Raw genomic sequence first — 14,571 nt, forward strand, 5'->3', positions numbered from 1 at the left:
TGGATTTCCTTGTTTGCTGCAGTTGAACCTAGTTCTATATAATATAGTGAGTGCTATAGTGCTGTCTTACCTTATTCCAGTCCTAGCACAGATAAATAGGTGAATCAGGAATTGGCTATAAACTTGTTTTCTGTTATCTACATAGAACACCTAATGCTTATTGGACTAAGAGTATCAAAAACAATGTTTAAAACCACATTTGCTTTGGAATTAAGTAGTGATGATGGTGGTACCTTTTACTAAAAATATACTAAATACTGTTAAATTATATACTTTAAAAGGGTGAATTTTATGGTGTGTGAATTATATCTCAAAACTTATTTTAAAAAGTTAAAATGAATCATCCAATGAAAGCATTAGAATGTTTAAATATTTTTTAATTAAATAGGTTTTGAATTTAATTAAAACCACCATTTCTGTGGGATATGAGAATTATTTACTAAACAAATCTCTGAAATATAAAACATTAACATAAATCCAGATGCTTTAACTTGTGACTATTCTGATATCCCCCTTCAAGTTTGCTTCTATTTTATTGTTGTTCATCTCCAGGTTCAGATTCTGCATTACCCTAGAGAGCATACTGTCATCTTTTTTATCCCCTGAAGCTGCCCCTTTGTTGAGGGCTTCCTCTGCTACAATAAAAAATTGTTCAGTTGGTTGAAGAATGCTTACACCATAGCCATTGTTGTTGTAAATATGATTATTAGTCATCTTCAATTTTGGTGCTGGAAGAACCTGTTAAATTATTCAAGGAAATTAGTTTTTTAATAATTTCTATAAAAACAAAATATGAACTGTAGAATTTATTTTTAGGTTTACATGTTTCTTTAAAACAACTGAATCTGTTTTGAGCAAGTGATATTTTCCTCACACTGATTGTTGTAATAATAACCAAGGAAATCTCTAGTGTTGAAATATTAAATGAAGATTTCAGTTTATTTTATACAACAATATCTCATGAAGCTTTTAATATAACAAATATGAAAATAATTTCAGATATCAAAAATGATAAATTTTGAAATAATAAAGTAATTTCAAATAATTATATGTAACCTAGAATTCTAGGGAAATACTTCATTACATAAGTCTAGAGAGGGACTAGAAGAGTAGAACTAATAGAAGTAGAAAGGAATGGGAAGGCATTTCACTTACAAATTGCTATTGTAATTGGTTATTTTAATTGGCTAGCTTAAATTATTTTATAAACTTTGAAAGTAAGACTTAAATATTTCATAATATATTTATTATTTTTATTTGCTTTACTTTCCAAAATGTATTATAGATCTGCCCAATGAAAAATCTAGAACATTTTTATAAAAGCAAAACTATCCACTTCATCAAAGTTATCTGCTACAAATTTAAGTTGAAACTATTAAATTAGAAAGCTAAACTTGTTTTATATCAGCCATCATTTAAACCATATTTTAATTATCTCTACTATTATTTTCCAAATCAGTAACATTTAGACTAGACTTTGTCTAGAAGTAATATTTTAGTATTTTTGTGATAATTCTTATAACAACTGTACATTAAGAAATATGAGAATACCTTCATATTAACTCCACCTAAGGTGCTTTTTGAATTGTCAGTGGTTCTGAGGTTATTACAGTGATGAATTTCATTTCTTTCTAAAATGGCTATGCTCCCAGGATACAGTTCAACACCAGCACCCTGTAAATTAAAAGCAAATAAAACAATCTCAAAACACACATGTACCTCTCCAAAATTTTCTTTAGATTTAAAACTTGTAATTCTATTTTAGCACTCTCAACAAAGTTACACAAAAATATGATAATTCATGTAATGATTTATTGTAGAGATAATGTTTAAAAACGTTGAAAACTAGTATTATCTGTGTGTTGGAAGATCATTGGGTCTAGAAAGAGGGCTGAGGTCACATAGTCTCATTGAGTCACACTGCTCTCCCACCCAAATGAAATCTCTAGAAGGGAGCCAAAAATCTCTTTAAGCAGTTCTTTCAATTGTTATAAAAATTAATTTATATATATTCTAAATCCCTCAATGCTGCTAATGTTTACTTCCTCAGTTTAGTGGAAATTAAGTCATTCTATTAAAAAAAGGGTCCTATTATTTTCATCCTTTATTCTTTCTTTTCATTCAATTTTCCAGTATTTTAATACTCTGTGATTGTTATCTGAAGATTCAAACTCATTTCTTTTTAAGTAAACGTTAACAAGTTAACTGACTCATCCGTTTTGTAGCCACCAATTCCTAGATTTAAAAAAAAATCACATTTAAAGCCAGTAATTCTTTACTTTGGACTTAACTTAGTTCATTTTTCCTATGTGTGCTATGACACTCTGTACTTGTCCTCATTTTATCAGTTTCTAAGCTTGATTATAACTCAATTCAAAGATGAAGTAATTGTTACCCTTTGCACATTAAGATCACTCAAAGTTATCTGTTGTCGTATAAAGCTGTTTTTATAAAATGAAATACCTGGGCACCAGTTATTTCACTGTCTGTAATTGTCAAAGCAGCCCCTGTAAGAACACACACTCCTGTTCCTTCACATTTTAATATACAGTTTTCTAGAGTCATGTGACCAGACTCCACCACCACAATACCATCAACTGTCCCTTGTTGTATCAAAGATAGATGCATTAGCTTCACATTATCAGCTTTAGACACCACGAAACTGTCATGAGAAGGTTCAGAAGTAATCATAATTTCCTCTCTCTTTCCAACTCCTGATTCATAGAGAAAAACATGAAAAAATCAGTAATCCCAAAGTTTAAAGTTCTTTAGTCATTCAATAATACTGTTTTTCTTTTCACATTTTTAATAAGTAATATATGTAACTACTTAACTATATAATCTTTTGTCCATATTTTGATGCCATGATGGGAGAATCTGGGTTTATAGTCAATATAGATGTACCTGTGTATTCAACATACTCATTCCATAATATATTTTCCTAAATTTCCTATTAACATAATCAACAGTCATTTACAAAATGTCTAAGATATAAAAACTATCTTACCCTAACCTGGTTTCAAAACCATAATAAATTACCATAACCAAAAAAAGACTGTCAGAGACTTGTGAATTAGGTTATAAGATTAATGTAATCATATCCACAATTTTGATCTAGAATAGTCAAAGCAATCATCTAAATTTAACATCAATCCAAAAATAAGGGGTTGTATCTTCAAGAAGGCTATAAAATTCGAAAATGACAAATATATTATTACCCATGCAGTTCAACAAAATACTACTGATTACAGTCATCAGGATCTAGTGAATTTTTGCTCAATTTTTGAATTGACAGGCAAAACCTAAGTCACCTGGTTCTTTTCTTTTGGCCACACAGTGGGAATATCCTTACTTCAGTGTTAAAGGACAGAATTAAAATTACTAAAATAGGTTCAGAACCTAAAAGAAATTTAGTAAACTCTTCTACTTGTAGCAAGTTTGCATATGAATTAACCTGAGAAAATGCTGAATATATTTTAATATAGCCTTACATTTGGGTTTTCCTACTAAAGTGATAAAAAAATGCAATAGAGGAAGAAAACGTAGTTTGGGTAAAAATAGTACAAACAGGTTTTTGGGTTTTTTTGTGGTTTTGATCTTTTTAGAATCTGTGCTTGTAGTGCTACACTATCATGGGGAAGAAGTAGTCTCATTGATTTGCTTTGGTACATTATGTCCAAATGAAGTCACCTGTACAGATAATACACTCATGAACAGGTGAGAAAATCTTAATTGTAAAAAGTACATAAGGGGGGCGCCTGGGTGGCTCAGTTGGTTAAGCGACTGCCTTCGGCTCAGGTCATGATCCTGGAGTCCCGGGATCGAGTCCCACATCGGGCTCCCTGCTCGGTGGGGAGTCTGCTTCTCCCTCTGACCCTCTTCCCTCTCGTGCTTTCTATCTCTCATTCTCTCTCTCTCTCAAATAAATAAATAAAATCTTTAAAAAAAAAAGTACATAAGGGATTTTTGTGTTAGGTAAATCATGTTTATAATATACAATTTTTCCAGTATACATTGCTATAAAAAGATTGCAAAGGATGCCCTGCTAACCCTTTATAATGATGTCATCAGTCAATAAAGCAAGATTTACAGCTTGATATTCTCCTGGAAAAATAACTACGGTATCTCCACTATAACAACTATCCAAAGCCAAATCCAAATCATCATGCTGTTGGAGAAGTGTGTCTGAAGATAAGTCCTTTACCTGAAAAGAAGAAATAAAACAGTACACTTTTAACAATGAATTAAACTGAAACAGGTCATTTTAATCAGTTAACTTATCAGTAACGTGCTTTTCTCAAAGACTTACCTTGTATATTACACTGTAATACACCGTAAATACTGTATGTCTTCATGTTCATTAAATATTCCAAATATCAGTGTATCAACTAAGGGAATGTTGAAACGGGATTTTCTTTACAATCACTAATAATTTTACAGCTATGAAAGACTGTGCCAGAAGGCAGAATTTTTTTTTTAAAGATTTTATTTATTTATTTGAGAGAGAGAATGAGAGATAGAGAGCACGAGAGGGAAGAGGGTCAGAGGGAGAAGCAGACTCCCTGCTGAGCAGGGAGCCCGATGTGGGGCTCGATCCCGGGACTCCAGGATCATGACCTGAGCCGAAGGCAGTCGCTTAACCAACTGAGCCACCCAGGCACCCAGGCAGAATTTTAACTTAGCATATTACCTCCCAAGGCTTACAACAGCTCTTGGAGGGGAAGTAATATTATCCCCTTATCAGGTGAAGGACATTGAAACTCAGTGAGATGAAATTATTTGCCCAAGGACACAGAGTTGGTGAGTGGTTAAACGAAGCTGTAGATGCAGGGCTTTATGACACCAGATCTCTTTACAGTCTACCACTTTATTTCTTTAACTCAAACTAATCCTATAATTTTAGTAAATCAATAAAACTTTATATATTAAATATTCTAGAACTAAAAATAAAAGATACCAGGAATCTGCACTGAGAGTAGAAAAGGGAGGAGAACTTCATTATTAGTACCATGAAGCATGGGGAACTTTCAAAATAAAATTTGAAAACTGAAGTTCTGAAAAATGCCTATTATTTTATCCCAATAGAAATGGTATTATCATTCATATATCTTTTTTCTTATAGAAGTGGTTATAAGAAAAACATTAAAAATGAAAACATAACAAATGGAAATTTTGACCTAAATAAAAGTATTTATATAGCTATTTCCTTTTAGTCTTTCTCCCATGCATATATTCATTATTCATAATACCAACATATCATACCACGGCTTTGAATCCTGACTTTTTAAAGATTGATTTATTCTAGAGAGCATGAGTGGGAGGGGTAGAAGGTGAGGGAGAGAGAATCTCAAGCAGACTCCAGGCTGAGAGCAGGGCCCAACTCACGACCCTGGTATCATGACCTGAGCTGAAACCAAGAGTCAGACATTTAACCGACTGTACCACCCAGACACCCCTGAATCCTGACTTTACATTACATCATATTTTCCCATGTCTTCAAATATTTTTTCAAGGCTAATGTTTAATGATTACATAATAATGTATCATATGGGCATATCATAATTTATCATAATTATGATTTTCTTACTCTTAGATTGTTTATACAATTTTTTAATATTCTGAAAATACTACAATAAATCCTTATGCACATCTCTAGTTATTTATTTAGGATAAATTACTAGATGGGGAATTATTGTGTCAGAGGTACAAAAGATTTTAAGTGTCTTGGATACATATTGCTAAATTGCCCTCCAGAAAAGTTTAACCAATTAAAGTTTGGTTTGAGAACTCATTTTGCTATAAACTCATCAGCATGGGGTATCTTTTAAATTTATAAAATATTTGCCACCTTAATAGGGAAAAATCTTCACTGGCTCATGTTAATTTCCATTCCTTTGATAAGCAAGAATGAACAGTTTTTCCAGATATATTTGAAAGTCAATCCTTACTAATTCAGCAAACCACTATATTCATTTACATGTGTATTCTAAGTACTTTGGTGGCAGAGAGTACAATTACCTCTGTAAATAAATAATTTGGAAGAACTCTAGAATCCATCTCATTTATATTTTTCTTATTCATGAAAATAGGAAATCCAGGAGAGAGAAGTTTGCAGGGGAACATAATGAGTTTAGTTTTGATGCCAGTCAATTTGAAGTACTGGTGGAGTCACTAAGCAGAGGTATCCAGTAGACTGCATATAAGAGTCTAGAATATAGGACTAAGATTTGACTGGGCATAAAGATCTTGGGAGTTATTTACATATAATTTGAGCATAGGAATGGATAAGTAGCTATAAGACTGTATAAAGAGGGAAAGATAGCACTCCAGGATGGAACACTGAAGAACATTTAAAGAACAGGCAGAAACGAAATCTCAAAGCTGAGACTGAGGGGTAGCCTAAGAGGTGGTAAGAAAATTAGGAGACCACGACGTCAGGAAAGGAGGAAGTAGTTGATAATGTCAGGTGCTGAAAGGTTAAACAAGATGGTGATCCTTGAGTTGTGCTTACTGCATTTAGCCACAGCTTGGTCCCACATTGACCACAAGGGCATTTACACTGATATTCTGGAGGCAGAAACAAGATCACTGTGAGTAGAGGCATGAATATGAAGGCAGTAGAGACAAGTACAAATAAATATCTCAAGAAGTTTTGCTGTCTAAAACAAGAGATAGAGACGTGGTATTTAGGATACACATTGTTTTATTATTTCAAAAAACAGAATTGAGGGGCACCTGGGTGGCTCAGCCGTTAAGCATCTGCCTTCGGCTCAGGTCACGATCCCAGGGTCCTGGGGTTGAGCCCCACATCGGTCTCCCTGCTCGGCGAGAAGCCTGCTTCTCCCTCTCCCACTCCCACTGCTTGTGTTCCCTCTCTCGCTGTGTCTTTCTCTGTCAAATAAATAAATCTTAAAAAAAAAAAAAAACAGAATTGAATACATCTCAATGCATTTAGGAAGGAAACAGTAGAGAGAAAGATACAAAAGAGAGGTGATGTCATGGAAATAGTGGAATAAAGAGTTCCAAAAAATGGTTCTTCCACTGAAGCAATTATTAAGTTGGGGGAAAAAAATGACAGAATGAACATTTCTGGCACTCTGGAACCTAATCAAACACAGCAACCCATGGAAGTGCCTAATGAAGAGGCTGTTAAAATTTGGCTTAAAAAAAAAAATGTGTTTTTGCTTAGCTGCTTACCATCTTCTATTCCCCAGCTTGGCAGCAGCTGTGAAAAGAACAACCCATGTTTCTGTGGCTTGCCAGTGCTGGAGCAAGCATGGGGTGGCCTGAAAGGGCCCTGCATGGGGGGGGGTGTCCATGGGCAAGCATACGGACCTTATTCTCAAAAACAGTGTGGTGGTGAGGGGCGCCTGGGTGGCTCAGTCAGTTAAGCATCTGACTCTTGATTTTGGCTCAAGTCATATCATCAAGGTGGTAAGATCAAGCCCCTCATCAGGCTCCACACTGGGCATGGAGCCTGCTTAAGATTCTCTCTCTCCCTTTCCTTCTGCCCTTCCCTTGCTCTCTTTCTTAAAAAAAAAAAAAAAAAAAAAAAAAAAAAGTGGTTGTGCATTTTGACTAGTCAGTATCTCAGGGAAAGGACTGACAAAGCTGACTTGTTTCACATCCTCCTCAGAATTGAGTGATAATGTAGGTATCACTTGATGAAAGCATTTAAAAACATACACTACCTATAGATGTCTGGGGCAAAGGAAAACCCTGCAAAGGAGGAGGCTGAGAAGGAAGATTCTTGGGGAAATAGGGCTACCTCATAAACTAGGACATCTAGAGTGAAATGCACATGACCAGGGCTGGATGCATGCTCAGGAGAGATCTGAAAGGACCCTAAGCTTTACTTCCCACTGATCACTGGGCCCTGTGCAAGCAAGAGGTGAAAGCCAAGGCAGAATTGTAAGCAGCCTGGCTTAGCTTTGAAGGCGTGCCTCAGCTCAGAGCGAATTTGCAAAGACTGTGAGAGATTCTTGTTTTTGTTTTAAGCTGTAGGTGTTTATGGAAATTTGTCAGGTAACTGGCTACCTGCTGAGATTACATAATAGAACTTCAGTAGCCACACACAAAAAGAAATACAGCTTTTGCAAAAATAGTTGGAAAATTTGCTAACCATATGGACAACTGCAGTCCTCAACAATTAACAGAGCAAACCCTGGGGATAGGGTAGACTGATTTCCAGAGTTATTAGACTATAACATTCAAAATAACCAATTTTCAACAAAAAATTACAAGACAGGAAACTGTGGCCCATTTACAGGGAAAAAGATTGACAGAAACCATCTCTGAGGAAACACAGACAAGCCTTTGGATTTATCAAACAAAAACTTTAAATCAACTGTCTTAAATATGCTCAAAATGCTAAAAGAAACTGTGGACAAAGAACTAAAGGAACCATAAGGACAATGTATGAACAAATAGATAATATCAATAAAGAAACAAAAATTACAAAAAGGACCCAAATAGAAATTCTATTGTTGAAAATTACAATAGATGAAATTAAAAAAAAAAAAAAAACCTCACTAGAGAGGCTTAGATATCATATTTGAGTGGGAAGAAGAAATAATCAATAAACTTGAAGACAGGACAATTAAAATATCCAGTCCGAGGAGCAGAAAGAAAAAAGCAGAAAGAAAAATAAACAATGTTGAAGGGACCAGTGGTATACCATCAAGAATACAAATATATGTATTATAGAAGTCCCAGAAGGAGAAGAGAGAAAGGAGCAAAAAGAAGATTGAAGAAATAATGGCTGAAAACTTTCCAAATTTGTTGAAAGATGTGAATCTACACATCCAAGAGCTTAATGAGCACCAACAAGGATAAACACAAAGAAAGCCAAACCAACACATATAATCAAACTGTTGAAAGTCAAAACAAAGAATCTTGAAAGCAGTGAGAGAGAAGCAATTCAGTATATACAAGGAATTGGCAATAAGATTAATGGCTGATTCCTTAACAGAAGCCATGGAAGCCAGAAAGCAGTGGGATGACATATTTAAGGGGAGTGGGTACTGTCAACCAAGAATTCTATATCTAGCAAAACTATCCTTCAGTAATTTCTCAAATGTGTGAAGCAGCAAGACTGTGGATCTGGTTCAAATGGTATCTCCCTCAAATGCAGTCTTTCTCATATTTGTCTCCTATCCTTCCCATAGCTACTATTAGCATAGTGCTTAGCAATAAGGTTTGTACTCAGTAAATAGTTGCTGACATTTATTTATTTAGTATCTATTATATGCTAATCACTGAAGTGGATGTAATGGGGGAAAGAAGGCATTAATGTCAGATAAGAAGCCTACCCCCAAAGAGCTTCTTTTCTGATTATACACAACTACAACTTAAATGAACAAATAGGGATAAAGTGTATTTCTTACCATGTCAGTAGTCATCACTTTTGCCACAATATGTGTTATAGTCTTTCCAAAATCTCTTTTTCCCTTCCTGCGCCTCAGAATTCTTGGAAAGAAAGGTCCATGAACTCTAGAGTTGAAAATATTTATTATGATTAAATTAACCTCAAAAAGACTCAAGCTATACTTACTTAGAAAATAAAACTTGGCACCAAGCATCTTTGAGAAGTAGGTTTCACTAATTTTAAGCTCTTTGAGAGCAATGAGCAAATTGAGAGCAATGGAATGATTAAAATATTTTAGATAACTGAGTGTTTAAACCCTTGAACTCTAAAATCTTTTCATTTTCATGGTTTGTACCTGGAAATCTGTATGTAACCCCCTACAATCAATGCCTCTTACTTCAACTCTTTAATACAGTAGAATATTTTCCTGAATGTACTTTCATAGTCCAATGAATGTGGACTCATAACAAAGCAAAGGTGGGTTATGTCTGTGATACAGGGTATAAGAATGTTTAGGGAAGTACCCAATTTTAGATACTGTGTTCAACCAACAGACTCTTTTGTTTCAAAGGATATGGTCTCCATAGATACGTTGACTGTGGCCTCCCAACAGAACAATTATAGCTTCTTTCTGAGTTGTGTGTGTATGTTTTTTAATTAGTTTGCTCTTCAGCACTTCTAATTAATTCCACTCTTTCTCTTCTTTCTGCTCTTCTTTATAATTCCTATTTCCTAACTCTTAATCATGTAAGTGTTATCAAAAGAAAGAAATTTTGAGCATAATATTTATCATTACTATCAGTGGAAAGGGACATTCCTTTACCAACAGATGTAGCTTTACTAATAATCTCCTTAGGTGCTATATTTTGGGTTCTCTGCAGCACTTTATTGCTTGACATGTTTCACTGAACATTTCAAAAGTAAACCCATTCAGCATTTTTATACCTATTTAAGCAAGTGACTATGATCTTGTGAAAGAGAACTACTCACACATTTCTTCACCATATACCTGATCACTAGCTGCTCAAAGAGTACAGCATCCTATGTTCAGGAAATACAGTAGTTTATCATGCAATCCTAGTTTTAAAATCAAATTTATTAAGGTATAATTTACATAACAAACACTCATTTTAAGTAAACCATCCATGAGGTTTCACAAATGTGTGCATTTGTGAATTTAACTCAATCACAATAATCAAGGTATAGAACATTCCCATCACACCGATAGGTTCCTTCGTGCATCTTTGCACTCAATCCTCCACACCTATTCCCAGGCAACCACTGATCTACTTTCTGTCATAGAGTTCCCTTTCTTGGATTTTTTAAATGAAATTTTAAAGTGAAATAATATATGAGGTACTCTTTTGTGTCTTTTTTTCATTCAGTCTGTTTTTTGAGATCCATCATGTTATTTTGTGTATCAGCATTTTGTTTATATTGCTGAGCAGTATTTCATTATTGGATTTTCTGTATACAAAATCATGTCATCTGCAAATACAGATAATTTTATCACTTCTTCCTTTCCAATCTGGATGGCTTTTTCCTTGCCTATTGCTCTAGCTGGAACCTCTATTACAATTTGAATGGAAGTGGTAAGAGTGGATATCCTTGTCTTCTTCCTGATCTTGGTGGGGAAACATCCATTCTTTCACCTCTAAGTAGGATTTAGTTAAAGGTTTTTCACAGATGGCCTTATACAGGCTGAGAAATATCCCTTCTATTCCAAGATTTTAATTTTTATCATGAAAGCATTGCATTTTGTCAAATTCTTTTTCTGTGTCTATTAAGGTATGGCTTTTGTTTTTTTATTTATCAATATGGTGTATTATATTGATTCATTTTCATGTGTTAAACCAACCTTACAACCCTGGGATAAATCCCACTTAGTCATAGTGTCTGATTCTTTTACCATGTTGCTAGACTCAGTTTGTTAGTATATTATTGAGGATTTTTGCATCTATATTCATAAGGGATATTATTCTGTAGCTCTCTTCGATGTTTTTGTAGTTTTGGTATCAGGGTAATAATTGTGGCCTCACTGAATGAGTTGGGTAAATGTTCCCTTCTTCTTCTTCTTCTTCTTTTGAAGTTTGTAAAGCTTTGGTGTTAATCCTTTAAATATTTGGTAGAATTCACCAGTGAAGACATCTGGTCTTTGGCTTTCCTTTGTAGGTAATTTTTAACTTGCTAATTTAATCTCCTTACTTGCTATTGGTCCATTCAGGTTTTCTGGTTTGGCTTGAGTCAGGTTGGGTAGATTTTATCTTTTCAGGAATGTGTCCACTTGATTTGGTAATCTAATTTTCTGGCATATAATTGTTCGGAGTATACCTTAGTAATCCTTTCTTATGTCTGTGCAGGTTTTTATGTGAATGTAAGTTTTCAACTTATTTGGATAAATACCAACAAGGAGCACTATTGCTGGTTCATATGCTTAGACCACATTAAGCTTTTAAGAAACTGCCGAACTATCTTCCAAAGAAGCTGTGCTGTTTTTTTTTTTTAATTTTTTTTTTCGATTTTATTTATTTGAGAGAGAGAGACAGAGATAGTGAGAGAGCACAAGTGGGGAGGAGAGGAAGAAGCAGGCTCCCCACAGAGCAGGGAGCCCGATGCGGGACTCGATCCCAGGACCCCAGGATCATGACCCGAGCCGAAGGCAGACGCTTAACCGACTGAGCCACCCAGGCGCCCGAAGCTGTGCTGTTTTGCATTCCAATCAACAATAAATGAGAGTTCTGGTTCCACAACACTGCCAGCAATTGGTATTGTCAAGGATTTTTTGTTTCTGTTTTTGTTTTGTTTTTTGGATTTTAACCATTCCAATAGGTAAGTAATGGTATCTCATTCTTTTAATTTGCAATTCCCTAATTGCAATGATGTTGAGCATTTTTTATTGGCTTTTTTTTTTTAACCATCTGTATATCTTCTTTGGTGAGGTGTTCGTTCAGAATGTCCATTTTTTCTTTTTTTTTAAGATTTTATTTATTTATTTGAGAGAGAGAGAATGAGAGATAGAGAGCACGAGAGGGAAGAGGGTCAGAGGGAGAAGCCCCCACTGAGCAGGGAGCCTGATGCAGGACTCGATCCCGGGACTCCAGGATCATGACCTGAGCTGAAGGCAGTCGCTTAACCAACTGAGCCACCCAGGCGCCCCATGTTCCATACAAATTTTAGAATTGTTTGTTCTAGCTCTGTGAAAAGTGCCAGTGTTATTTTGGTAGGGATTGTATTGAATGTGTAGATTGCTTTGGGGAGTATAGACTTTTTTTTTTTAAGATTTTATTTGAGAGAGAGTGTGTGACAGAGAGAGAGAGAGTGCAAGCAGGGGAGATGGGAAGAGGGAGAAAGCAGATTCCCTGCTGATCAGGGAGCCTGATGTGGGACTTGATCCCAGGACCCTGGGATCATGACCTGAGCTGAAGGTAGATGCTTAACCGACTGAGCCACCCAGGTGCCCCAGGAGTATAGACATTTTAATAATATTTGTTCTTCCAATCCATGAGCATGGAATATCTTTCCATTTCTTTGTGTCTTCTTCAATTGCTTTCATAAGTGTTCTATAGTTTTCAGTGTGAAGATCTTTTTTTTTAAGATTTTATTTATTTATTTGACAGAGAGCGAGACAGAGAGAAAGGGAACACAAGCAAGGGGTAGTGGGAGAGGGAGAAGCAGGCTTCCTGTGGAGCAGGGAGCCCGAAGCGGGGCTCGATCCCAGGACCCTGGGATCATGACCTGAGCGGAAGGCAGACACTTAATGACTACGCCACCCAGGCACCCCTCAGTATGCAGATCTTTCATCCTTTTGGTTAGGTTTATATAGGTATCTTAGGGTTTTTGGTGCAATTGTAAATGGGATCGATTCCTTGATTTCTTTCTGCAGCTTCATTATTGGTGTATAGAAATGCAACAGATTTCTGTACATTGGTTTTATATCCTGCAACTTTGCAGAATTCATGTATCAGTTCTAGGAATTTTTTCGTGGAGTCTTTTGGGTTTTCTATATAGAGTATCATGCCATCTGCAAATAGTGAAAATTTTACATCTTCCTGCCGATTTGGATGCCTTTTATTTCTTTTTGTTTTCTGATTGCTGAGGCTAGGACTTCCAGAACTGTGTTGAACAATAGTGGGGAGAGTGGGCATCCCTGTCGTGTTCCTGACCTTAGGGGAAAAACTGAGAGTTCTTTGAGGATATTGAGGACATTGAGGACATTAGCTGTGGGTCTTTTGTATATGGCTTTTATAATGTTGAGGTATGCTCCTTCTATCCCTACTTTTTTGAGGGTTTTTATCAAGAAAGGATGCTATATTTTGTCAAATGCTTTTTCTTCATCTATTGAGAGGATCATATGGTTCTTATCCTTTCTTTTATTAATGTGGTGTATCATATTGATTGACTTGCAGACTTTGAACCACCCCTGCAGCCCAGGAATAAATCCCACTTGATCATGGTGAATAATCCTTTTAATGTACTGTTGCATTCGATTAGCTAGTACTGAGAATTTTTGCATCCATGTTCATCAGGCATACTGGTCTGTAATACTCCTTTTTAGTGAGGTCTTTGTCTGGTTTGGGGATCAAGGTAATGCTGGCCTCATAGAATGAGTTTGGAAGTTTGCCTTCCATTTATATTTTTTGGAACAGCTTCAGGAGAATAGGTATTAATTCTTCTTTAAGTTTTTTGCAGAATTCCCCTGGGAAGCCATCCAGCCCTAGACCCTTGTTTGTTGGGAAATTTTTTATTACTGATTCAATTTCTTTGCTGGTTATGGGTCTGTTCAAATTTCTATTTCTTGCTGTTTCAGCTTTGGAATGTTTCCTATGTTTCTAGGAATTTATCCATTTCTTTCAGATTGCCCAATTTGTTGGCATATAATTGCTCATAATATTCTCTTATAATTATTTGTATTTCTGTGGTGTTGGTTATGATCTCTCCTCTTTCATTCATGATTTTATTAATTTGAGTCCTTTCTCTCTTCTTTTTGGTAAGTCTAGCTAGAGGTTCATCAATTTTGTTAATTCTTTCAAAGAACTAGCTCCTAGTTTCACTGATCTGTTCTACTGTTTTTCTTTTTTATTTCTGTATCATTTATTTTTGCTCTAATCTTAATTATTTCCCTTCTGTTGGTTTTAGACTTTATTTGCTATTCTTTTTTCAGCTCCTCTAGGTATAAGGTTACACTGTGTATTTCAAACTTTTCT

The 14,571-nt window shown here is 35.4% G+C and overlaps 1 protein-coding gene across 1 annotated transcript in view; it reads right to left on the minus strand.

Moving 5' to 3' along the window:
• Window positions 1-486: 486 nt before the first annotated feature.
• SHCBP1L (SHC binding and spindle associated 1 like) overlaps window positions 487-14,571 on the minus strand; it is a 39,184-nt gene continuing 25,099 nt past the window's right edge. The window contains exons 6-10 of the mRNA XM_028121577.2: window positions 9,387-9,492; window positions 4,051-4,204; window positions 2,464-2,714; window positions 1,552-1,674; window positions 487-738 (exon numbers count right to left, since the gene is read on the minus strand). Coding sequence (XP_027977378.1) covers window positions 487-738; window positions 1,552-1,674; window positions 2,464-2,714; window positions 4,051-4,204; window positions 9,387-9,492 — 886 coding nt within the window. The remainder of the gene's footprint in view (window positions 739-1,551; window positions 1,675-2,463; window positions 2,715-4,050; window positions 4,205-9,386; window positions 9,493-14,571) is intronic.

The sequence above is a fragment of the Eumetopias jubatus genome, unplaced genomic scaffold (genome assembly GCF_037043125.1).
Source record: "Eumetopias jubatus isolate StellerSeaLion01/CBP00866 unplaced genomic scaffold, mEumJub1_p1.0 scaffold_12, whole genome shotgun sequence".
In the NCBI taxonomy this organism is placed as follows: domain Eukaryota; kingdom Metazoa; phylum Chordata; class Mammalia; order Carnivora; family Otariidae; genus Eumetopias; species Eumetopias jubatus.